We start from the raw sequence: 27294 nt of genomic DNA, 5'->3' as shown, positions 1-27294 counted from the left end.
GTCAGGCTGCAGCTAGGAATGGCTATGCCAGGTGCCAATGGAGACAGAATTAGGACCAAGAAAAGCACTCACACAGGGGACCCTTTCTTCCTTCCTTCTTTCCTTCTTTCCTTCCTTTCTTCCTTCCTTCTTTCCTTCCTTCCTTCGTTTGTTTGTTTGTTTGTTTATTGTTTATCTATGTTAATCCTCACCCAAGGCTATTTTCCATTGATTTTCAGAGAGAGTAGAAGAGAGAGAAACATCAAGGTGAGAGAAACATATTGATTGGTGGGCTCATACACATGCCTCAACTAGGGCGAGGGATTGAGGTATGCGCCCTTCATCAGAAATAACCTGGGACCCTTCAGTCCACAAGCCAACGCTCTACCCCCTGAGCCAAACCAGCCTGGGCCAGGTTCCTTTTTAAAATCTCTAAGCATTTGACATGTTTCTCCTATTTTCTCTCCATTTTTCAGCAGTCCATTCTTAGAGCACATTCATTCAGATTCATTCAAGTGATTACTGAGCTCCTGCAATAATATGTTGCCACCAATCCAGGTGTGGAGATACGTTGGTGAGAGAGACTAAATCCTTGCTCTTGTGACACTTATGTTCCACACATCCAGCAAGAGGAGATAAGTGCTACAAAGAAAGAGGAAGTAGAAGAAAGAGACAGGGTGATGGACAACACTACTTTAGATAGAGTGGTCCTAGGAGGCTGCTCTGGCAGGTGTCAGGGAGCCAGCACGGGTGGTGTCTCAGGGCAGTGTGTTCCGTCAGAGGGACAGCAGGAGTAAGGTGCTCTGAGATAGAGACCTACTGGTGTGTTCAGGACAACCTAGGCCTGGAGCGAGGTAGATCAGATGACAGAAAGAAATGGGGCCACGGAAGAAAAAGAGAGGAAGGACATGGGGGGGTCTTACGGGCTAAGGACTGGGAATTGGATTCTAAGTAGAAGCTCTTGCAGGATTTTGAGTAGGCAAGTGAAATATGATCCAACTTAATATTCTGTGTGGCAGCTATGTGAAGTCACTAGGAGCACAAGAAGAGACAAATTAGAAACCTAATGAAATAATCCTGGCAGGAAATGATGGTCTTGGCTGACAACCCTGTCTAAAATAGTCCTTCCTTCTCATTCCCCATTCACTCTCTGCTCCCTTTTCCTGTTTTATTTTAATTCCTGGATCTTACTGCCACCTGGCACATCATAGATTCATTTATCTATTATCTGATTTCCTCCACAGAGCATGCGCTTCATGGAAGGAAGAACTTTGCCTGCTTTGTTCTCAACGATGCCCCGTGTTTACAAGGGCAGATGGTCAATAACTAGATCTTGAATAGCAGAGTCACTAAAAGTTTTACTAGTTTAGTGCTTTTGTTAAGTAAAGGATAAGAGTTTTTCATTTCAGAAAAATAAATATGATAGTTGAAACCACCTAACATCGGGGGATATAATTAAACTTTAATTTTAAAATACATGTAGCCAATTTTTTTAAAGTTCGTCCTATATCTAAGAAATCTAATTAATTTAGAAAAAAACAGTGATACATGAAAAATCTATGATGTCAGATATTGCTTGTGTTTTTCAAAGAAGTTATTTTGACACTTGAAATAAGCACATAGTTTGTTTTTTCCACAAACTGCAGACAGCCTCAGCATCAATTTAATTTTATCCTCTAGTCCTAGCAGCAGGGGATGTTGATTTTTGTTTTCAATAAACCTTAGGGTATGTTTAATAGAATAGGGATACACAGTTCTGGAGTCTTAACCTAATTTTAGATTCTCGAACATCAAGGAGAAGAAAAAAAAAATGCAGGCTTTGGAGAGAGAGAAGCAGGTTGTATGTGGCTATTGTGCCTTGAGCAAACTGCACCCTCTCCCAGCACCCCTCCAGTTGCTCCATAAAGGCCAGTGCGAGGGTTAGTTAGACATGAGGCATCGAATTAATAGCATAACACCTGCACCTTACAGTCTAGACAAATTGCGGTGATAATGGACCTTGTGAATTAAGTCACTCCTCAGACTTCCTTCTTTGCAACTGACAACCATAAGTTATGTTAAATGTAATTACTTTTTACTTACCATTGCAACCAGAATATATTAATATAATTTTAAAACAATTATTACTTGATTCTAAAGGAAAAATAATAAAAATCCTCAAAATTGTGTTCATAGATGTTTCATTATTATCCTAAAAATAGTAGTCTGGCTACAACCAATGAGTAAAAGATTTAAAGCTGTTAAGTGAACTTTGGAAACAAACATAACTCATGCTCTTCCACTTTGCCTCCTGCATTTTGGCAGATCAACAACTTGCCTTCTCCTGAGTGTTTCAGGATTCCTGTGAAATCATTAGAAGTTGCACAGGCACATACGGGGAGAGCTTGGCCTTAAGTGTTCCTATGACCAAGTGTAAGCGTTTTCTAACTTGACTTTGCGTTAAAATCATTAACTATGGCACTTGCAATTTCTGAAGTTTGCTTATGAAAGCATTATTAAGCATTTCACATGGATCTTTCAAATTTACATTTCAAGTTTTATCTATATTTTTATGTGCTCACAAAAGTATTCTAAGAAAGCCACAGAATACACTTGATCACTTGCAATTCACATAAACATCTATTTAAACACTTACATTTTTTAAATATAATAGAATTCCACTATTGGATACATTTATATGGGTAAATTTTATTTTGATATTGTTATTAGGAGCTATCAATATAAACATTACAGTTAAAAAGCTTATTGATTCCCTCATTTGAATAAATGCATTGCTCAGATCGTCACTATGGCAACCAATAAGGAAGCAAAAGGTCAGCAACCCTGAAAATAGAATAATGCTCTAGAGAAGGCTGCTGTTTTCAGGAATGTTTATTACACAAGGGTAATGTTTCTTTTTTGTGTGAATAAATTTACTGATACAAGTTAGTAAGAAAAAAAGATTACTCAGCTAGAAAAACACTAGCAACACCGTCCAGAAAGACCTCCTGAAACACTGAGCAATTTTTTAAAGCAAACATTTGTAAAACAGTCTTCTAAATCAAATGTTGATTGTCATCCCCATGGGAGATAAATGAAGAAAAACTGTAGTCTACATGAGTCATGGTAGAAGGAGACAATGAGTCATGGTAGAAGGAGACAATGGTGCAGTGAAGAAGGCATTTTGATAAGTTACCTCTGATTAGCATATTAATTTTTCAAGCAGGTTTTACTTTTTTCTTATCATAAGAGAACATGCATTATTTGGTCATTCCCAATTTTGGAGATTGTCAATTGAGATGCATTCTCCATGGGGGTAGGGGGAGATATATTAATCCCAAAAGTGAGGTCTGGGAAATGCTGCATTGCTAATTAAAGTTACCTCAGTCCCTAGTAATTAAATAGAAGAGGATGGGGAGGAAAAGAGAGGAAAGCACTAGTCTGGATGAGTCAGAGCCTAGCCCACAAATACCTCCCTTACGTAAGTTCCACATGCATTAAACCAAGACAATGCAGAGAAAGGGAGTAGTAACAAATGAATAATTTATAATTTTATTCCTCAACAAAACAGAGTGACACACTAAACAATGGGAAATCTACCAAACCTTCCTGATGACCATCTTTTAACCTGCCATTATAAAGCATCTTTATATGTGGGTACCATCATTTCAAACATTTGCTTGATGGTAATGAAAATACATTTCTCATTGGTTTCTTGTTGCTTTACTAAATTGGTTCAAAGACTAGATCCAGATGGATTGGCTTGTATAATGTTGCACTGAGGACTCTCTAAGGGGGGTGCCAGAGAAGGTGGGCACCACCCATTCCCTCGTGGCATTTAGACTCTACTAATGAATACATGATCCAGCGAGGGGACAATTCCAAAACAACTTCGCAAGTAAAAATATGAAGGAAACCTTATGTAATATCAAGGGAGGTGGGAGGGGAAAAATCATCATGAAGAGCTCCATTCATGATGAATCAGTCCAATATAAAATAATATGTAACTAATGAGTCTAAGGAGCTAAGTCACAAACACCTTATTTTTTTGTTTTCATGTCTCATTTTAATTCTGGAGTATAAAGACCTTTTTAATTAAAGTATAGGTGACATGCAATATTATATTAGTTTCAGGTGTACAGCATAGTAAAATATGTTTTTGGTATTTTATTAGAGACAAGAAGCCCAATGCACGAAGATTCATGCAAGAATGGGCTTTCCTTCCCCTGGCTGCCAGCACCGCCTTTGCTCCAGCTGGAGCTGCCTTTCCACCTTCCCACTCCAGGCTGCTTTGGGCCTATGTATGCAAATTAAGCCGCCATCTTTTAGGTTGATTTGCATACTCACCCCTGATTGGATGGTAGGTATCACGAAGGTATGGTCGATTTGCATCTTTCTTTTATTAGTATAGATTGCATTGAACTATAGATTGCTTTGGGTAGTATGGACATTTTAATGATGTTAATTCTACCGATTCATAAACACAATATATTCTTCCATTTGCTTGTATTTTCCTCTATTTCTTTTTGCCAGTGCCTTGTAGTTTTCTGAGTAGAGGTCTTTGGAGCACAAACATTGGTGTGTGTTTTTTTTATTTTATTTATCTAATATCCCCATGCAATTCTATACTCGCTTATGGCAGGCAGCCCCTCCACACCCTGAGCCTGTCTTAGCCTCCTGTGTCCTCATAGTCACCCTTATAAATGTCATCACGAATAATCCAGTTAGAAGTTATTTCAGTTAGATCCCTCCAACATGCTCCACTATAATGAAGAGCAAATGGTCTCCCTTTTTCTCAGAGCAAGAATAATCATGTCAAACAATTTGGTTTTGATTAGCATGGACCTCTACTACTGAAGAGCATCAAAATATTTTATAATCTTAGAGTTTATAAAATATTTTATCTTATAAATTATAAAATATTTCTATCACTGAGTCATGACAGTGATGGAAATAACATGAGAATTATTTCTGCCTTTGAATTGTATCAGATGAGCCATTGACAGACCATTTTGTTGGCCAGTGCTCAGTCTATAAATGGAAAGCATATACTGCCTTCATCTGGCCTGATCTAATGAGTGTATGGCAGGCAGGGAACACCACACATAAAAAGATTCCCTGAACAGTTCTTATGCTGCTGATTTTCTGGGAGTATGTGAAGAACACTGAGAAGCTTCCAATCTTCTTTCATCCACTAGCATCTGAAAGTAAGCTTAATAATATTTTTATATTTTAAGGAAATAGAAATGTTAGACTGAAGAATATAGTCTTTGGCACAAGGGATATGAGAAAAGTTTGACTTGCCAAAACCAGTTTACTTCAGTGGACAGAGCGTTGGCCTGCAGATTGAAGGGTCCCAGGTTCAATTTCTGTCAAGAGCATGTACCTTGGTTGCAGGCACATCCCCAGTAGGGGGTGTGCAGGAGGCAGCTGATAGATGTTTCTCCCTCATCAATGTTTCTAGCTCTCTATTCCTCTCCCTTCCTCTCTGTAAAGAATCAATAAAATAAAAAAAGTTTGACTCAAGCAGAAGTGAGATTAATACAACATAGGAAAGAGAATTTAAATGGACCCTACCATTTTTCTTAATTTCAGGTCATGGACCCAGAGATTCATTTCTTAATCTGTCATCAAAACGCATATCCTCTGTGAAGACATTAGACAGTAATTACTAGAAGAATATTTTAATTTTTCCTCAAGCCAACCTTCTGCATGGGAAAAAGAAAATTTCCTTTGAAGCCCCACCCATAGTTGTATCTCCGTCTCCCCAGCTCACAGCAGAGAGCCTTGTTCAGAGAAGGCACATTAAAATATTGATGACAAAGGAAAAGTTACAGTTTTCTGTCTTAAAGTTCATGCTAGCATCATTTCTCCCACAGGTAACACATTCACACAGTGCAGTTTGTTCGCTTAGAAAAGACTGATGTAAGCTAATCATATTGTGACCTAGTTCAATCACCCAAAATGATAGTTGAGTAAATAGGTAATAGTATTTCTAGAACTGAGAGAGTAGGGGCTTACATAATGTAAAATCCTAAATTTAGTATTGGTTATAAATTTTACTTTCAATGTCCCATTACATCCCTATGAACAAAATTGCATAACTGAAATCAGTATACTTGTTTCCGGAGACAAGAAATGCTTCCTATCTTCCTACATTAAACTTTTAAAGCACAAGTTCGACTTCTTTATATTCTTGCATTTCACAGCACTTTCCAAAATATAAAATTCATAGCATCTTTCATTTTTGGGGGGTAGGGGAGGGAACATCTGGCACACCTGCCAGGTGTGCACTGAATTCTCAGAGAATGAGCTATAAATGGATTGTTCATGTGATAGCAGAACAAGTCCACAAGGGGGTCCCATGAGCATTTCTCAGCCTGTGGATGTCACCTTACATTGACTAGATCAATGAATGTATATTTAAAGTAAAACACCATAAAAGAGACAACCATGAATTTGAAAAGAAATGCAAATAAGACTTTTAAACTCCCAAAAGAATGTTACACACTATCTAAATGTTGGATTTTTAATAATTATAACATGCTTTAAAATTGTAAATTTTTGATAAATTAAATTTTAATGTTTTGGCATTATATTGAAAGTTTGGTTTACATTGAAAGTCTCATTTAGACATGTGCTTAATCAATATGCATAGTTCACATAGTCTTAACTGATACAAATATCAGTTTTCTTTTTCTCTTTACACACTGAGAGCAGAACAGGAAGGTAGAAATTGTTCTGAGGTTAATAAAGCACCTACGTTTTAATGTTGTGCATGTATTTCCTTTATTGAAACTAATTATTTGAGTTAGTCAAATATAATAGCTTTATTAAAATAGTCTATTGAAATCTGAAAGGAAACATCAGAAATTATTATTAAACTTATCCTTCCAAGCACTCTGTTTTGGGAACAAAAAGATGCCAAGGACTTGAATGTTTTTGTAGAATAGTCTATTTCCACATGAAGGGTAGTAATTAGTGCAAGCATGAACTAGTAATGAATAGTAATTCCTATAAAAATGAATCCTATAAGTAACCAACTTCAATATGTATTGGCTATATATATTGAATGAATGAATGAATGAATGAATGAAGAGGAAAAGCCCATGCCCAATAAGGAAGGGTCAGTCTCTTTGGTTTCAGCCAACTGATTAGAAAAGAAAGTCATCGAGGATGCCAGACCTCCTGATTTTTCATGGAAAATCACACATTAGGATTTTCATATTAATACTCTTAATTTTTAACATTATAATAAATTCACTTTTATTTTCCAGAAATTGTGTAGATCACACAAAACTTGTCTGTGGGCCAGATATAATAAGTAGATAAAATTCTGGATGACCTATTTTGCTGTTTCCATGTTCATTAGAACTGGGTTTGCTACAAATAACAAAGGAAACCAAATAGTTTTATCTTCTCTTTCAAGATGGGTCATCCAATGTTAGCAAGTGGCTCCATGAAGTGTTCAGCCAGGCTCCTTGCATCTCCCTTGTTGCCATCCCTGTGGTGTTGCCATTAACCCCAGGGTCTGAGGCAGCTGCTAAAACTCCATCCTTTACTTCTAGGCAGTGTGATGGAGGATGGCATGGCAATGTGCCAGTTCTGCTTTGGAGGCTTCTCAGAAGTCCTCCAAAACACGCCACTCATCTCATTAGCCAGAACTCAGTCATATGGCCACACTTACCTTAAGGGTAGTGAAAATACTGTCTGTTAGGTGAACAGCCACACCACCAACTAAAAGTCTAGGCTCTGGACTCAATGGGTATTGAAAGACACTAAATATCTTGAAATTCTTACTTATAGTCATAGTAAACTCTGACCCATCCATTAGATTTTTTTTTCATTAGAAAAAGAACATATGTGCAACAAAACAAGTCAGTATAAGAATTTATAAGAAAAGGTTAAATAATGTCCTTAGCCAGATAGCTCTCAATACCATCTCCAGATGTTACTAGAATGTGTAACTTCCATAAAGTTACTATATTCAAAAATTACTTTAAAATGATGTTTTGTTCTTTTGTTGTAAAATGTAATTGATGTACAAAACAGTACATACAATATGTATTTAGATTGGGTATAGAAATAATTATAAACTCCCAATCCCTCAGTCCCCTTACTCTCACATGATCACAACCTTATCCCTTCCTCAAGAGTAACCATTATCCTGATATAGAGAGTACTCATTTCCTCGCCCTTTTACTGTGTTTGCCAGAACCCCTTTTCCTATAGGGTTCCATGTTGAAATTGCAATATTTATGTACATATTCATATGTGAGAATATGTTATAATTTCTTTTTTCATGTCTTTGGTGGGTTTTTATATCAAGGATATGCATAAGATGAGTTAAGGAGCGTTTCCTCTTTGTCTATGTTTTAGATGAGTTTGTACAAGAATTATCTGTTCCTAGAAGTTTTGCAAATTTTCTGTTAGAGCCTCTTGGACTTTAAAATCTTTATGGGTATTTTAACTACCATTTTAAAAACTACTCATTCAAGTTTTTTAGTGTCATAAGACTATTTGGCTTTGGTAAATTACAATTATCTAAAATATTAGGTTGCTATTAGTCATGTTATTTCAATCATATATAGCCTTACTCTAATTTTTTAATCTATTTCTATCAATTGCCAACATAGTACTGTATTCAAATCTCCTCCTGAGATTGTTGATTTCTCTATTTCTCCTTATAGATTTGTAAATATTCTCCTTATTTTCGAGACCATGCTCTTTAAGCACGCAGAAAGTTCAATTTGTTAAGAATCTTGGTAACCATTATAAAGTGACCTTTTTTAACTCTTTTTTTTAAGTATTAAAGTATATTTTGTCTGCTCTTAATATCAACATTTTTGTTTGTTCAGTATGTGCATGGTATATCTTTTTTCATCACAATAATTTCAATTTTTCTATAAACTTTCATTTTTTATACATTAAAAAATTAAATTGGATTATCCTACATGATAATCTTTGCTTATTAACTGAAATGCTTTATCTATTTACATTAAATTATTTATATTTAAGTGTTATTGACATATTTGGATAATTTCTTTATGTTACCTCTCTCTCTCTTTCTCTCTATTCTTCTCTTTTATTTTTCTCCCTGCTCTGCAACATAATAAGCCCAAGATTCCTCTCTGAGATTACAAGAATATGGGCTTATATCTGGTTTACACTTTCAATAAGGAAAGAGACCTTTGATATCTTTGCTAAACACAGGGTTTCTATTAGAAAACACAATCTGAGCAAATCATGTTTCTTAACTTTTATCTTCTTTGGACTTAAGATCCCTAATAACAAAACCCAACATTTTTCTTATTAGATATAAAACATACGCATGAGAAAAAAGTATCAGATCAGATTATCAGAAAGTTGGATAATAAGGTTTTAAATAATAAGGGTGTTCGCTGATTCACATAACAAGAAATCTGGAAGTAGGCTGGTGACTTTCCTGAGTCTGTTTGTTAATAAATCATAGAGACAATATTATAGTTACCATTTTTTCAGTCATATATGTTACAAATATTTCCACTCCATGTTTAATTTATCTTTTGTTTTATGTATGTTATCTTTTACCATTCATTTTTATTTTAGTTTGCATGAGTCAATTATATTTATCTTTTCCTTTTATAGCAGTTGGATTTCCTGTCTTATTTAAGAACAGCCTTCACACTATAAAGTCACAAAAATAATTTTTTTCTAAATTTTCCTCTGACATTTAAATTGTTTTTGCATTTCACAATTAGATATCTAATTGAGCTATAATTTATTTTTGTATAGAGTGTGACACTGTTGTAGGGCCCTGTTTTCTTCCATATGGATAGATAATTATGCCAGCATCATTTCAAAAATAAACTGTCCTGGAATTTCCACTTCTGTCAAGTTACACTTGAATGTCCACAGATGTCCTTCTTGGTGTAGCACAAACAAAAATGCTGAATAAACTATAAATGAAAAATGTTGTGTGTTTTTTTTCTATTACATGATTAAGCTGGTGGGAAAATAAAAGAACTGTTCAATGGGCAAAACTGAAATGCAAAATGAGAGCGGTGCTTGAGCACCAGTGCTGCCATTTGCCCTACAAGTATTGTCCAGTTCTTGATGGTTAAGTGCTTAGTTTAGGAGACTGATTCACAAGATTAGGAGATCAAAACTGATTCCTGCCCTAGCCTGTGTGGCTAAGGTGGCTGGGAGTAGTCCTGTGCACAAAAGGTTGGTGGTTTGATTCCTAGTCAGGACACATACCCAGGTGGCAGGTGGAGGGAGTGCAGGAGGCAGATGATCAATGTTCATATGTTTTTCTCTCTTTTCCTTTCTTTCTCTCGAAAACAATCAATAAAAAATTTTTTTTTTTAAGTGAAAGGTCAGATTAGAGATCCCTGTATAAATTAGGAAACTTTGATTGGAAACAAAACAAAATAGAACATGGTGTTCAGACGGCAAACATATTCATCTATTTGTCTCAACCTTGATTTGGGGCACAGAAGGAAAAAAAACATCTTTAATAGTTCCTTCCCACAAGCATGTACCCATACAGGCAGGCTTAAAGCCAGAATTCATGCCATATATTGACCAAAAAAAACTTACTGTATTTTCCGGTGTATAAGATGACTTTTGAAACGAAAAAAAAGCCTGCTCAGATTGGCCAGAGTCAGAGAGGCGGTCTATTAAAAAAAGAACTGGTGTTGCCTCGGAAGTGGGGGGTAGTCTTATACAGCGAATATAGACCTAAATCTATGTTTTAACTGTAAAATTAGGGGGGTCGTCTTATACGCCGGAAAATACGGTAATCAAAACATCACCCCCAAATATCTGCCAGGAACTAACGTAAATCTTCTCTGGAGAAACACATTTTAAATATAGGTTTCAAACGTATTCTCCAGAGATGGATCCCCAAAACATGACCTCATAATAAAAAAAAAATCACAAAACACACAAGGAAAGCAGCCAACAAGAATATGAGTTAGTAGAATAAAAAAACAGCAAACCAACTATAGATATTGGAATTATCAGAAATTCAAATATGAGAAAAAGAGTTCAAGAGACTGGGGTATAGCTATAGAAGGCAACATTTATGCAAAATTAGTGAAGGAATTGTGAGAACCGAGGGGAACTTTAAGAGGACTCGCAGACAGAGCACATTGTGGAAACATACACTCAAAACATCTTTCTATGTGAACGAAACTTTTTTGTTTATTATTTGTTTACCCTACCTGATGTCTCCCACCACCCCCAAAATGCATATTATTTGTATGAGTTTTGTATTTTTTAAACTGATATATATATATATATATATATATTTTTTTTTTTTCACCTGAGGATGTTTTGTTTTCATTGAATTTGGAGAGAGAGAGAGAGAGAGAGAGAGAGAGAGAGAGAGAGAGAGAGAAAACATTTACCAGTTCCCTCCTGTATGTGTCCTGATCAGGGATCAAATCCAAAACCTGGATATGTGCCCTGACCAAGAATTGAACCTGAGACCTTTCAATGAATGGAACACACTAACCATTTAGCCACACCAGTAAGGAAAAGCCATAAATATTCTTAAATAGTTCAGAATACATCATTTACTTTTTGGAGGTGAATTTTTCCCACCAACGTGGCTCCTCTTCTAATTTCAAAAAAAGCTAAGAGTGGACAATCTGCAGAGTTACTGTATATTAACGGTGTCTAAGAGTACTAGGTCAAAGGTCACTGGAGAAAGAACAAGAAGAGGAGCATCCCAGAAAGATGGACAGATAGTTCTGTAATTGAAGATAGCTTTTCTTACCTGGTCTAAAAAACAAACAGGAAGAAGATATTAGATAGGGTATACTACATAAAATATATATGCTTTTGTTATTTAACTGATTTGCATAGGCTATTTTTAATTTTTCTAATTTCTTTTGTGAAAATAATAACATATTTCCCATTTGTAGGGACATGAACTTAAAGCACTAGTCAAATAAATCGCTGTTTCTGGAAATGGTTGTTTTCTTTCAAGTTTTACATAGAAAAAAAAATCCTCTATGTATATAAAAGCCTAAGCAATGATTACAACCAGTTGACCCTAATCGATCTTCTGGTCTCTATGACTCACACTGACCACCAGGAGCAGACGCTCAATGCAAGAGCTTCCCCCTGGTGGTCAGTGTGCTCCCACAGCCAACCTCCTACTGCTGGCCAACCTCTTGTTGTCCTTCCCCCAGGCCAGCCGCCCAGATCTGCCCCAATTGGTCCTGATCCAAACTGGGCAAGACAGTCCCAATCAGCCCTGATTGCTGGCCAGACAAGGAATCCCACCCGTGCATGAATTCATGCACTGGCCCTCTAGTTTGTGATAACAGTTGAACGTGGAAAGTCACTCCAGTGACATAAAACATTTCTACTTCAATAAATTTCAGGGAAGGAACTATTTCTACCCAACTATGGAATTAGTTTTACAAAAAAATTATTAACTTATAAAAATTAAGTCCACATCCAATGCCAGAGAACAAAGTATGTTTTAAGGGCAAGTGACTGAATTTAATATGATCTAAAGCAAGTACTGCTTACAAAGATCTGAGTTAATCACACTTACATTTAATTCAATTTAGAATTAAAAGTGAATGGGTAAGGAGGTTTTTAAAAAGGCCTTTTAAAAGAAAAGAAAAAACACGTGAAATTAAAATACTAATCTGCTTCTTAATAGGTATTTTACTAATAAATTAAAATAATAAATGTCCTTGCTTCATTTAAAATCACCGCATTTTAAATATCAACAAAACAGTGTAAACAGAACCTATTAGTGGGAGTTGACCAACATTTTTACTTAATGAAAGAGCATAGAGTATCTCCCACATTTTAATGGTAAGAATATGTTATAAAATTCTTGTTTCAGTTGTGTGTGAATGCGGGTTGGGGGAAATTATGTAAAATTTACATCTGCCTTTGTGTCACAATGGAAACATGTATGAAAGTCACCAGTCCAAAGGTTTAGGAATTAGTCAGACACGTAAGAGGCTTTTTAGGAGGGCAAGTGTGAGTTCCTACCAATTGCCAAGTACTTAGAGAACCAGCAGGGAGAGGAGTGAGGAGGAAAATGTCACAAGCTGTATTCAAGGTGGGAACTTTGTCACAAAGAAATGAAGCAAGAGCCCAATATTACACACAAGGTCTAAGGAACAAGAGGGCCAGCTGAAATATGACAAGACTGAGTTACCATCCCTACATCAAGACAGCTATCAGAAATGGCCCCACGGTCAGGGTGCTGAAGGAATGAGCCAAAGAGGCAAGGATCCACTCGGCTTTCCTCAAAGGGATCTCAGATTCTCTCCAACTTCCTCTGATCACCTCCCAACCTTTGCTTTCTTGGCCCGTGGAAGTGATGCAGAGTATTAATTACCATAGAAATGTCATACGATCTAATTTTTCAGAATGCTTATATCATCTATACGTGATCGCATTTAAAGGTGATAAATCTCTGATAGGCAGAGCAGGGGATATCAATCACACTCACTGATGACATTGAAGCAGTGGCGTTCTTGGCACCGGCTGTGTCGGCGCTCAGCCTGGAGATTCCCAATGCCTCTCCCAACAGCTGCTGCTGCAATACAGCTAATAACCATTTAGTGCTGCCTCCCAGAGAGAACAACCTGCCGCCAGATGACTGCATATACAGGGCTATTCAATTTCCTGTCAATTTATCACACAATGCCGTGATCAGAAGCAAATTCTTAGTTTAAGTAAAAAGAAGATGAATTCAACAAATTATTACATAGGAATAATTACTGGATAGACAACACACAACTTTCCTGTTATGAATGATAGCTGAAAAAGCAATTAATATAATCCGTGTTATCAATAGACTAAAATAGAAAAATCATGAGATAATCTCAATAAATTCATGAAAATACTTGCAAAAGTTTAAAATTTATTCATGATAAGGACACTTTCCCCTGAAGTGAGACTAAAAGTTTGATGACAAGCATCTATTAAAAGAACTAAATAACATCATACTTAATGGTAAAAAAATGAAGACATTCCTCCCAGACAGGAAAAAGGCACGGAACTTCACTCTCATCACTGCTATTCATCTAATTGGCAGTGTTAGCCAGTGTGAAAAGGCAAGAGATAGAAATAAAATGCATACAGATCAGAGTGAAAGATTAAAATTTCCTGTATTCACAGATGATTGTATATGTAAAAACATCAAAAATCTTGAAAAATCTACCACAAATAATATGTTATTTTGGCAAGTTTGTAGGAAATATGGTGAATATACAAAATTAATTTTAATTTACTATCAATTAACACTTAGAAATTGAGATGTTAAAAACCATTCACATACAGAGTATGTGTTTACTATAATACATTTCATTTTCAAAATTGAGCAATCAGCTGTTAAAGAGTGTATACATTTTTGGGGACACCTTATATGTGTCAAATTTATCAAAATACCCACTTAAAATATATTTCCTTATATCTAAATTATACCATAATAAAATTGTTTTTTTAAAGAAGATGGTTTCTGAATACACTTGTGGTAGTGATCCCAAGGTACTAAATAAGTTATTCAGTAATAATAATAATAAAAAAAGATAGCCAATTATTTTTAAAATAGGTTAAAAGTACTAAATAGATACTTTTCAAAAAAAGAAATAAGGAAAACCGAGACATATAAAAACATGCTCAAAGTCACTAATCATCTGAGAGATGCAAATCAAAACAACAAATGCAGTACCATCTCAGAATGACTATCAACAAATCAACAAAGGACAAGTGCTGGTGAGGATGTGGAGAAAATGGAACCCTCATGTACTGCTGGTGGGAATGCAGACTGGAGCAGCCACTGTGAAGAACAGTATGGAGTTTCCTCAAAAAACTAAAAATGGAACTCCCATTTGACCCAGTAATTGCACTTCTACGAATACATCCCAAGAAATCAGAAACACCAGTCAGAAAGAATATATGCACCCCTATGTTCATAGCAGCACAATTCACCATAGCTAAGATTTGGAAACAGCCTAAGTGCCCATCAGCAGATGAGGGGATTAGAAAACTGTGGTTCATCTACACAATGGAATACCATGCTGGTATAAAAAAGAAGGAATTGTTACCATTTGCAACAGCATGAATGGAACTGGAGAGCATTATGCTGAGTGAAATAAGTCAGTCAGAGAAAGATAAATATCACATAATCTCACTCATTTGTGGAATCTAATGAATAACACAAACTGATGAACAAAAACAGATCCAGAGATAGCAAAGCATTGATCAGACCGGCAAACTTCAGAGGGAAGGTAGGGGAGGGTGGGGTAAGGGGTTTAGGTCAACCAAAGGACTTATATGCATGCATATAAGCCTAACCAATGGACACAGACAACAGGGGGTGTGAGGGCATGAGTAGGGATGTGGGGGAGGGGGGAGGCAATGGGGAGATAAGGACACATATGCAATACCTCAATCAATAAAGAAAATAAAAATTTTAAAGTAGATTTTTTAAGAAAAATTTAAGAAAATTAATTTTTATAGTGGAATATTGATATGGTGATATACAAATGCCTAAGAGTAGATAACAGTATCTTAAGATGTTAATTTATAAGGAAGAGTATGTATCTGTATATAGACATTAACACAATAACAAGCACTTACTTCTTACTGTATTAATAAATACAGAAGATTCACTAACATAACACCCTCAGGTCATAAGTTATTTTTTGGTTTGAGTTAATATCCCCCAAAGTTTCAGATCCCATATTGCTGATAAAATATGAGATTAAGATTTTCAGTATTTTGTAAATTGGGATAAAACACCATGGCATTGGGGGAAGGCAGGAATGTATCTGAGTGATAATATCTTTCTGCTACTGAATGTTTTCACATGTGTGTGGTCACATAAAGAAGCTATACAGAAAGTACCCATAATAAAAGCTTCTGTCTCCATAAAAGTTGGAAGTCCACAATATTTTATTTTTCTCTATTTTTTTCTTTCTTCTTTCCTTAATGTATATTTAAATGTCTTTCCTTTAAAATAATCCATAAAAATTTACGTTTACTTTAGGTCCATTCATCACTTCCAAAAATGCAATTCACACAGACAAATTTCTTCAAAATTATAATGTGCTGTCAATGTTTTGACAGTCTTGCACAATTAAAAAAAAAATCAACCTCACCTAAGTGTTAGACAATTTTACCAGTACAAAGGAAGAAAAAAAAAGGAAAGAACTGTAAAACAGATTTTATTTAAAGAAACACAGAAGAGGTTGATGTCTACTATGTGTGTGATTTCCCAGGAGTAAAATTAAACTTGGAATGAACAAAGATAAACAAACCCCTTACCTGTTGGAAGGTGCAGTGCTATGTTATTGCAGAAATCTGTGAAGCAGCATTCGGTTTTGGTAACATTGTTGGAACTATGACAGAAGACTTGAGCATTTAATTCTGGGAGAGAGACACAGGACTTTATCACCTGCTCTTTTCCGTTGGTTAGCATCACTGAAGCCCAGCATGCTCCTTCCGTTTGGCAGGTGAAGTTTGAAGAGTCACACAAAAGACAAACACACTTCAGTCCTGAAACGTGTAAGGCAAGCAACAATGCTTTAGGATACAAAAGACACCATGCAAATTCGTTTCATCAAACCTAAGTGTAGAAACCCAGTCTTAATAAACAGCACCAGATAATCACGTGCCGAACACATTAACGCTCTCTCCGTCAGGTGTTTTGTTTAAACGGGTTGCACAATCATCATTTACTTTGTTTGGATTCTTGGGAATTTATTGCTATTATATTTTAAAACAATTTTTCTCATCCATGGTCTGTCTAAATCCCTTCTTCTTAAGCTTAATCAGCTCATCCCTAAATCAATAGCGCCTCTGAAACACGAGGATACAGTAACACAGCAACCACGAGGGGCCTGTCTGGCATCACTTGTGGAACATTCAAGTGTGATCGCAGCAGCTGTGTAACCAAACGGCACAGTTTATTCTGTTCACTTACTCTTTCCTCTGTAACCTTTTTAAGTGAATGTGCTAAATACAAATCTAACCATCGATATTTACAGCTAAAGAAAAAATAGTGTGAGTCTCTACAAGCATATTTTGTAACATTTAATATTATTGTTATTCTCCTAGCGAACTTTAAGGCACTGATGAGCCATTATACTTCCCCCTCTTCACTAAAGAATACACCTTAGAATGAGTCGTTTGAACAAGCACTATAGCCTTCAGGCAATTTTCTTTAATGAACACATTTATTCAATAAAGCAAAACACATCAATTATAGAATTTCATATATCTATGCAATAAAACTTTCAAAAAATCTACATTTTGCTGAATTAATTTGTTCGCTTCACAGATTTATTCCACATTCCCCACCTCACATGTGTGCGCAAGACACACACACACACACACACACACACACACACACATTAACTCACATGGTCCAAGTGATGCAGTACTTGTGTTTTGATGTAAAATATCTGTCAGCCAAAAAAGTGTAGTGGTGGTGAGCAATTTATTTACATTTTATTAGTCCCATTGTTTTAAAACAATATAATACTGAATAAGCCTTTTGTATTTTTACTTTAATAAACTTTTTTAAAAAATTATAACTGCCCCCAACAATTGTCTGACTATCCAAATTTTTACAATGCAATCATTTTTACTCAAATGAAAGCATTTAAATTACTAATTGGTCAATTTGGAGCTGAGTTTATACCTATACAATATTCAATACATAAATGGTAATTAATGTATTGAACTTGCACTCAACTCAAACTACCAATATAAAAGTGAATATAGATAATATTCCTATATAAGAGGGTAAGAAAGAAAAAATTACGTAGTGATTAATAGAAATTATATCTTCTTTGGATAGTTTTTTCTTGACTAGTAGAATATCATCCCTATAAGTATTTTTATTTCTATGTGCTAAGAGAAATACAAACATAAAATAAAATACTATTTTTTTTAACAACTTTGGACCAAGCATAATGGCTCATTCTTCTATTTATTCCAATGGTGATCAATTTAAATGTACTCTGTTGGATAGGAGCGAGCTGGAGGGGGTCAATGGGGGGGAAGGGGACTTATGTAATACTTTCAACAATAAAGAATTAAATTTTAAAATGGTGAGGGGAAGAGGGCAGATGAGAAAAGGACATGAATAAAGTGGATATACTTTTAACTTTTTTAATAAGATAAATGTACTCTGTTGTTGATATTTGTGTGCTACAGTGGAATTTTATCAGATTGTTGGTATTCAGTAGAACTAGATATGTAAAATCTAAGTAACTTGAGTTTTAAGTCACTTTCTTTGCATAACAGAGAGCTCATAGAATGAGGATCCATCCACCCATGTGTCTTCTGAAAGTGAAATCTCTCTAGCATCTTCCAATTCCAACCTCAAGGCCTTCAAATTCTAGTTACACTAGCTTTGTAATCTTGGGCATTACTTGGCCCCTCTGTGCTTCCATTTCTTCATATGAAAGAAAAGAAAAACATACTTCTTTCTAGTGTTGTTACAAAGAATAAATTAGTTTACCTATGTAAAATCCTTAGAACAGTGCCTTGTACATAGAAAATATTATGTAATTATTAGTGAATATGTATTTTTCCTACTGAAGGAGATGAAGCTAGTTGTTCTATGAAAATAATCAAAATATATTTGTAATCCATAAAGGAATGGCTGAATTAACTAAGGTGCACAGACCATTACAAAGGCATAACAAGGAAATATATCTTTTTCTGCTCTGCTCAATGAGTTCAATATTCTCATTCATTTCTTTGTTCATGCTAGAACCTAGACAGTCCCAGAGCAGGGTGGTGTCTGGTGATGGTCCAGATAAAGGTCAGGAAAAGATGAAGGTTGCAGTCCCAGCTCTGTCACTCACAGGCTGATTGACTTTGGAGAAGATGTTTAATTTCATGGGCTCTCACTGCCTTCCTCTAAAAATGAGAAATAAACTAGAGGAGGCAGTGGATCCAAAAACCTTGAAGTCTCATATGGCATTTTATGACTTGATAAATTTAAAATTTATGGATTTTCACAAATACAAAATAAGGAACATTTTTTTAAAGAAACTAACTCTACTCTGTTTATTCTTCAATCTCATATTTTTAGGGGCTGAAGTTGAGATTATAAATCTCCTGACATACAATCTCAATCTATTTGTTACTAGACACCTCGTCAGAGCTTCCTTGAATTTTCTATTTCCAGGAGAAGCCTAACCTAGAAACCAAGGCAATTAAGGAATATGGACCCACTGAGTGAACACAACCGTAAAGCACTCAACAACCAGACATATGCTGGTTTCTCATGTGTTTATCACGGCGTGTAATTCCCAGTGCAACTGTGGGTGTTAGCTGTCACTATCTCCATTTTATAGGTAATGAAATGAGGCTCAAAAAAGATCAAGTGACTAAATTAATGTGGTCGTTAGACTACTCAAGCAATATTGCTTCTATTTTACTAAAGCTGATTTTTTTAAAAATGGGGACAGAAACCATTCCCCCATCTAACCAGTTCCTAATAAATGTGAATAAAATGTAATTCTATTCAGCAGAAGGAAATTAATAATCAACTTAATAATTGAGATTTTGATCTGCTTTGTCCCAATTACCTTTTAAAACATTTAACATATTTAAAACAATTCTATCTACCTATTTTCTGAGGAGACAGGTAGTCCAATAAAAATCAATAGCATGGGCTTTGCATCAAGCACAAAGAACCTTATCATTCAGGTTATCTGAGTTTTGTAATAAGTATAAGCTTCTAGGTACCTAACCTGATACTTTCTCTTCAAAGCAAACTAGCTACTTAGAAAACAATTGCATAATAGTTCTCATCAAGGAATAACATGGATACTCACTGACTAACAGGCTATAAAATTACCTTCATTTAAAGTGAAAGGAATAAATCAGAAGAATAAAACAGGCCCAGGTTATATAGTTAAGAGGTAGTAAATGACAGCTTACTTGAATGCTGCACAATGGAATACACTGACATAATTGAGAATTTGTTGATAACAGCAGCAAACATATGCTAAATGTTCTCATTTATTTCAGGTCAATTGGCAGTACTGTAGAACAAAGAGCAAATTACAAGAGCCTAAGATGTATATCTAACATACAGCTCACTCAGTCTTGCAATTTTTCTTTCCCACCAATTCACAACATGGGTATACAATTAAACCATATCTATGCTAACCATCCTCCACATAGAACCCTTGTGTGGCCAATAAAAACATAGGTTGCCATTAGTGATTAGACTTATGCTTTCATAGTTTGTTTGTTGTTGTGATTTTTTTTTAAACTGCTGTTAAATGAGTCAATTATACTAGAATATTCCATGACAGGATAAATCCTGTTACTAGCAGACTAGTCCAGCCCTATGTTTCTTTATTGTATATTTTCCCGTTATACTCTCCTTGAGTCATATGGAAAGAGGTACAAATGAAATTGAAGAAGAATAAGGAGGTCTATTGGATTTTCCTCCACAAGGAAGACTGCACTTTCCCTGTGTCTCCTCCCATCCCTTTAATTATCCTCTTTCCCCCTTTTTGTCAATTACTCTGTAAAAGCCAAGACATCTGTTACCCTCCAGACATCTGTTACCCGCATGAAACCAATGGATGTGCACATTTCTAATCAACCAGAAAAAAACTTTTTGTGCATGTTTACAGGTGATGGCAAGCACATGCTAGTGTCCAGAAATGTGAAAACTACCACACTACAAAAAGTGAACCAAAGTGATCAAATGTTTCTTGAGAAATAGTCATTGTTTTGAATTAGATACAATTTGCAATAAGTTGGTTTTATATTTCCTAGATTTCTCCATTTTGTGTCTCTATAATAAAATAACTATTAACCAGTGTGTTATGTAAATTTCTGACACATACCCGTTCCTCTTTTCCAGTCATTAGTTGATTCAATATTCCAAATTTTATTTTTATTTTTTAAATATATATTTTTAAAATTTATTTCAGAGGGAGGAAAGGAAGAGAGGGATAGAAACATCAATGATGAGAGAAATTCATTGATTGGCTGCCTCTTGCATGAACCCTTACTGTGAACCAAGCCTGCAACCCAGGCATGTGCTCTGACCCTGGGAATTGAATGGTGACCTCCTGGTTCACAGTTCACATGACACTCAACTACTGCGCTATTCTGGCCAGGCCAATATTCCCAATTTTAGAACAGGCTAGTGAACATGAAATATTTTTTAAATTTCAGAACGCTTTATAGTTTGACCTGATAAATATGTAATATTCATCATTTACAGGCTTCTGAATGAAAAAAAAAAAAAAAAATATATATATATATATATATATATATATATATATATATATATATATATTATCAGTGTGCTGAATCTGAAAATATGGCAACAGGAGAGAAGCCAATACAACTAATAATTGTGACTGTGAGATAAAGCCAGAAAGGAGCAAAGAAAATCAGGCAAAGAGTTTCTTTTCCTTTTCTGTTTCTTTTCAGAACTTTGTTTTCTTGTCATGCACATATTTAAAAGCATTTTTCTTTCTTATTAGTAAGGAAAAGTAGAGTAGAGGAAGAAAGAATTAATATATGGGCAATATAAATGTAAACTTTTGGATTAAATGAGCTTTCAATAGATAATCAACTTTTAGAAATTCAATTTGCCAGGCTGTACCCAAGGAAATTCAGAATTCCTAAAATACAGGAGAAATATACTCAAAAAAAGGTAAACTGTCCCTTTAAGCAATGTGGCAGCTATGTTTCCTATTCAAGAAAACACCAAATTTCTAGCTGAGAAGGGATGGGTCCACCCTAACTGGGTTCTGCCCAGGAGAACTTTGACTTCTAGCACAGGGCTCTGCCTAGAGAGGTTCCCGCATGTTTTGAAGAACAGTACTAGCATTCTGAATGTCCTCAGTCCCAAAGCAGCCCTAAACAAAACCTGAGTTTTCAGCCTCTCTCTACCAGGAACCATGAAAGGCTTCAAACAAGTTTCTCAACCTCAACATCTTACTAATAGATTCCTCACCTAAAATATTATGATGTCAGGAAATAGGTGAAAAGATCGCTAAAGACCTCTCCAGCTTTATAGCTCTCTGTTGCTCTAAGCTCACGTCCCAATTCTCTATATAAGTAACATTAGGGTTATCTTATCCATGAGAGATAAAAAGAGGGAGTTGAGTTTACAAATATGAACAAGGACAGGTTTGTACCCAAATGCATGCACTGTTATTTCAATGATTTCTCTTGCCCTATATTTATCATATGAGAATCCAATGTTCTTTTCAATGCCACTATGATATTTTGAGGAGATGGAGGGAAAGTTCACAGCCTTTCTTAGTTGGGTTAGACATCCAGACTCTGGCCTAACCTCTCAACCACAATATACACATGATCACAACTTTAGACTTTGTGGTCATGTAAGGAAGGAAGAAAAAAACACTATTTGGGGTCTCCCATCTGGAGCATCATGTCAAAACAAAACAAACAAACAAACAGTGTCCTTTATCACAGGACACATTTCTTCTGCTATCCTCCCATATAATTCTCATGGAATTTGAGAAGGTATTTTCTTTTCTAAAAATTGGCAGCGTAAGTGATCTCTCATCAAACTGTTCCCTCAGTCTTGAGACATTTTATTGCCTCCTGCTTGGGAGAAGAGCGATACTCAATGGATTCCAATTACATTTAGAATAAAACAAAATCCATAATTGTTATTATGACCTAATAGGCTATTAAGTCTGGGTTCTTCCTACTTCTCAAACTCAATTCTTATATCTCAGGCCCCACGCACACTGATCTCTTCTGTAGCTTTACATAACAAGTTCTTTCCCCCTCGCAGTTCTTGCTCTTCTTTTCTTTCCGAATATTCAGTTCTCAGCTCCAATGACATCACCTAAGACAAACCTTCACACACTCCCCTGGACAAATGATCTTCTGCTCCCCATCCTTTCTGGTTTTTATTACAATCTGTAATTAGCATATTTACTATTTTGGCCCCACTAAAATGAAAACAGGAAACTTTCCAATTTTATCTACCATCATATCCTCAACACCTAGAGTAGGATATGGCCTATGAGGAAAGGAAAAAAAAACAAAAAACAGTACACATGTATTAAATTAAAAATCGTAGAAAATTGCAAAGTACAGAGGAATAAAAAATAGCCAAATTCATAAAATGATTCAAAACCCTATAATTTTCTAATTGTGTTATGTTTTCTTTCAGTGAATTATTCCTATAGCAGTTTTTTATAGTCAAATTCTACCTATAAACACAGTTTTAAGTGTTTTTTTTTTATTCTGTCAGCATTACATCATGAGTTTTATAAGCTTTTCTTTATAGTTATTTGATGGCGTTTATAGTTCAGAACATTAGCTTAACTGATGGCTTATAGAATTTCCTTACTCTTAGGCACTTCAGTTCTTTCCAGTTTTTGCAATTAAATAACACTCTGTTGAATATCTTTGTGGATTAATCTTTAACCAAGATAATTTTCTAGGCTAGAGTCCCAGAACTGTAATTATAACATCAGACATTCTTGATAGGCATTGTCAAAGGGCTTTTCAGAAAAGTTGTACCAATTAAGATTTCCACTGGCCTTGTATGAAAGTACCCATTTCATAATACACTAGTCAGCATTAGTCTCACTAAAATCTTAATATGATAGATGGAAGTTGCATCATATTTTAATTTGCACGTCCCTACTAATGGGGTTGAACTTTATGTTTTTCAAATATTTCCTTTGGATTTCCTCTTGCATAAATTTTTTACCCATGCCATTTATCTCTTGTATGAACTTTAAATTTATTCTTCTGAGTTTGAAAGAGCTCTTTATAAGGACATAAGTCCTTTGTCATATGTGTTACATAGATATAACGTATCCCACTTTCATATTTATATATTTTTTTCCTAACGTACTACCCTCATTGTTTTAGAAAAAGGAACAAAAACAAAAATATATTTGCAAATATTTTCTCTTGATTCCCAGTCTTTTAGTTAGCACCTTCTTCTCTTGCCTTCAAATTTGGCAAACCCACACCCAGATATTTTCTAAATGTTCAATATTTTCTTTCACTGTTAACCCTTAAATTCACAAAGAATTTGATTGTGGTGTGAGATAATACACAATCTATTTGATTGGTGGTAAGTGAATTACTTTATGGTAAAGTCCCAGATGTTAAAAATTATTTTTAAGTCATTATTCATGGAATGTTTCAATTTTAAAGAATTTAAAGAATTTGCATCAGGGAAATGAAAATCAAAACCACAATGAGATATCATTTCACACCTTTTTCGATTGCTATTATCAAAAACACAAAAAATAATAAATGTTGGCAAGGATCTGGAGAACAGGGAACTCTTGTGCACTGTTAATGAAAATGTACTTATATTAGGGCAGTCACTATGGAAAACAGTAACGAGGCTCCCCTCAAAATTAAAAATAGAACTATCATATGATCCAGCAATTCCTCTTCTGAGTATTTATCTGAAGAAAATAAACTCATTAACTTGAAAAGATATATCCACCCCATATTCACTAAAGCATTATTTACAATATCCAAGATATGGAGACAACCTAAGTGTCTGCCAATGGATGGATGGTAGGGTAGTCCTCCTTAAAGTGTGAGGAAAAACATTTCAAGGCCCCCAATGGTTGCTTAAAACTACAGATAGGACCAAACCTCATATTTGCTATGTTTTCCCTGTACATTCTTACCTACGATAAAGTTTAATTTATAAACTAGGTACATTAAGAGTAATAGCAATAACTAATAATAAAATAGCATAACAATGTACTGTAATAAAAATGATGTAAATGTGGTCTCTCTGATAATCGAGACAGCTGCTAAGTGACTAACAAGCAGTAGAATATACAACATGGATTTAAAACTTATGAATTTCTGCTGAAACCGGTTTGGCTCAGTGGTAGAGCGTTGGTCTGCAGACTGAAAGGTCCCAGGTTCAGTTCCGGTCAAGGGCATGTACATTGGTTGCGGGCACATCCCTGGTAGGGGGTGTGCAAGAGGCAGCTGGTCGATGTTTCTCTCTCATCGACGTTTCTAACTCTCTATCCCTCTCTCTTCCTCTCTGTAAAAAAATCAATAAAATATATATTTTTTAAAAAACTTATGACTTTCTGGAATTTCCACTTAATATTTTCAGACTACAGTTGACTGCAAGTAACTGAAATCCCAGAAAGTGAAATCAGATAAGGAGAATCTACTGTATTTATATATATTAGAATATTATTATTCAGCCATAAAAAAAAGAATGAAATCTTGCCATTTGCAACAACATGGATGAGTCTTAAAGGCATTATGAAATAAGGCTAAGTGAAATTAGTTAGAGAGAGAAAAAAATACTATACTCTTTCATTTATATGTGGAATCTTAAATTTTTTATAACTATGTATGGTGATGGATGTTAACTAGATTTAAAAATATGAAAAATGTGCCTGGCCAGCATTGCTCAGTGGTTGAGCATCAATTTATGAATCAGGAAGTAACAGGTTTATTTTGATTCCTGGTCAGGACATGTGCCTGAGTTGCGGGCTTGATGCCCAGATGGGGGAGGGGGAGGGGAGGAACGGAGTGTGATCAATGATTCTCTCTCATCATTGGTGTTTCTATTTCTTGTCTCCCTTTCCCTTCCTCTCTAAAATCAATAAAATATTTTTAAACCATGAATATTATATTAAAGTTCTTCAGAGAAACAGAATAAGATATACATGGATACATATATATGTTTATCTCTATCTCTATATCTAGAGAGAGTTTTGTTTTATGGAATTGGCTCACTGAATTGTGGTGGCTGACAATTCCAAAATCTGAAGGGTAGGCCAGCAGGCTATAGACCCAGGGAACAGTTGATGTTGCAACTCAGGAGACAGTTTGGAGGCAGAATTCTCTCTTCTTCAGGGGACCTCAATTTGTTTTTCTCTTAAGGCCTTCAACTGATTTGATGAGGCCCTCCAATTATGGAGTATAATCTGTTTCATTCAAAGACTTTGAATTTAAATGTTAATTTAAACCAAAAAATAACTTGGCAGCAATATCCAGATTGGTGTTTGACTAAATATCTAGTGATTGTGGCCAAATTGACACAAAAAATTATCATCACAAGTATTTAATACATGTCAAATACTATAAGAGCTAAGAAAGAAAGAGAAGGAGGAAAGCCGAAAGAACATTTCTTACAGGTGTAATTGAATTAAAGAATCTATATATATAAAAGTCTAAGTGTCAGTCCATCTGACCATTAGCTATGATGCACACTGACTACCAGGGGGCAGACGATCAATGCAGGAGCTACCATGATGCACACTGGCCATTTAAAAATAAATGGCACCATGGACCTGGCGCTGACAAACCAACACTTGGCTTATCCCAAGTGGGACACAGGCCCCAACACCACCCCAGAGTGATACCCCACCAAATCACAGCTGACACTGCCAAGACCTCATGGTGCAAAATGCAGCCCACAGCCCAACCCAGCCCAGAAACGGTTGCTGGTGTCATGTAGCAGTTAATGATGTCATGTAGCAATGCCCAGCTTTCTTTCCCTAGCTACTAGCTTCCTGGGAGTTTCTTTAGCCCAGGAACCCAACTTGCTTTATAGCTAGCTGCAAACATTTTATAGTTTAACCAAATGTCTGTGAAGCATTTTTCCATGCTTCATCTCATTTAACCCTTACAGAAGACCTAGAATAAGTAGATAGGAGACTCGGTAGAATCCTATTTTCATTTCATTAGCCAGAAAAAGAAGATTTAGAAACTTGACCTGTCTGAAAAGAAGTAAAAAATGGTGGAACTTGAAGATGATTTCAGGTTTTCTCACTGTGCAGAATATAGTCAAACACTGCTACAGTTATATATTTTACCCTTTGTTCTCCCTGCATGATCTACAATAATAATCAGCTTCGTGTCGATATTTACTGCTGTGTTGCTGCAATTTCCTGAAAGAGAAGTTGGGGCGTTTCATTGGGCTGAAAAAAGCTTAGCTAAATCAAAAAGCAGGTCTAATCGAGCAAGTATATCTATATACCTAGAGGCCTGATGCATGAATTCTTGCATGAGTGGTGTCCCTCAGCTTGGCCAGTGATCAGGACCAATTGGGGATGTGGGGGGTTGGCCAGCTAGGGGGAGGAGCCACGAGAGATTGAGTATCTCCCCCTGGTGGTCAGCGCACATCATAGCAACAGATCGATCTGTATTCAGTCGTTCAGATACTTAGGCATTCGTATATCCTATATAACAAAAGGTTAATATGCAAATCAACTGAATAGCAGAACAGCCACTCCCTATGACTGTGTGCTCCCACAGGGGGAGTGCTGCTCAGCCAGAAGCCAGTCTTATGGCTGGCGAGCACAGCGGGGGTGGCAAGAGCCT

The 27294-nt window shown here is 35.7% G+C and overlaps 1 protein-coding gene across 3 annotated transcripts in view; it reads right to left on the bottom strand.

Moving 5' to 3' along the window:
• ACVR1C (activin A receptor type 1C) overlaps nt 1–27294 on the bottom strand; it is an 84095-nt gene that overhangs the window by 32645 nt on the left and 24156 nt on the right. For 2 of the 3 annotated variants that reach the window (XM_036421707.2, XM_036421710.2), the window contains exon 2: nt 16252–16482. In XM_036421707.2, coding sequence (XP_036277600.1) covers nt 16252–16482 — 231 coding nt within the window. Of the gene's footprint in view, nt 1–13429; nt 13596–16251; nt 16483–27294 lie in introns of those variants that run through there. The other variant, XM_045575385.1, reaches the window with a different exon arrangement.

This window comes from Pipistrellus kuhlii, unplaced genomic scaffold (genome assembly GCF_014108245.1).
Source record: "Pipistrellus kuhlii isolate mPipKuh1 unplaced genomic scaffold, mPipKuh1.p scaffold_m20_p_7, whole genome shotgun sequence".
NCBI classification, from domain to species: domain Eukaryota; kingdom Metazoa; phylum Chordata; class Mammalia; order Chiroptera; family Vespertilionidae; genus Pipistrellus; species Pipistrellus kuhlii.
The sequence above is the reverse complement of the archived record's forward strand: the minus strand, read 5'-3'. Positions and strand labels throughout refer to the sequence as shown.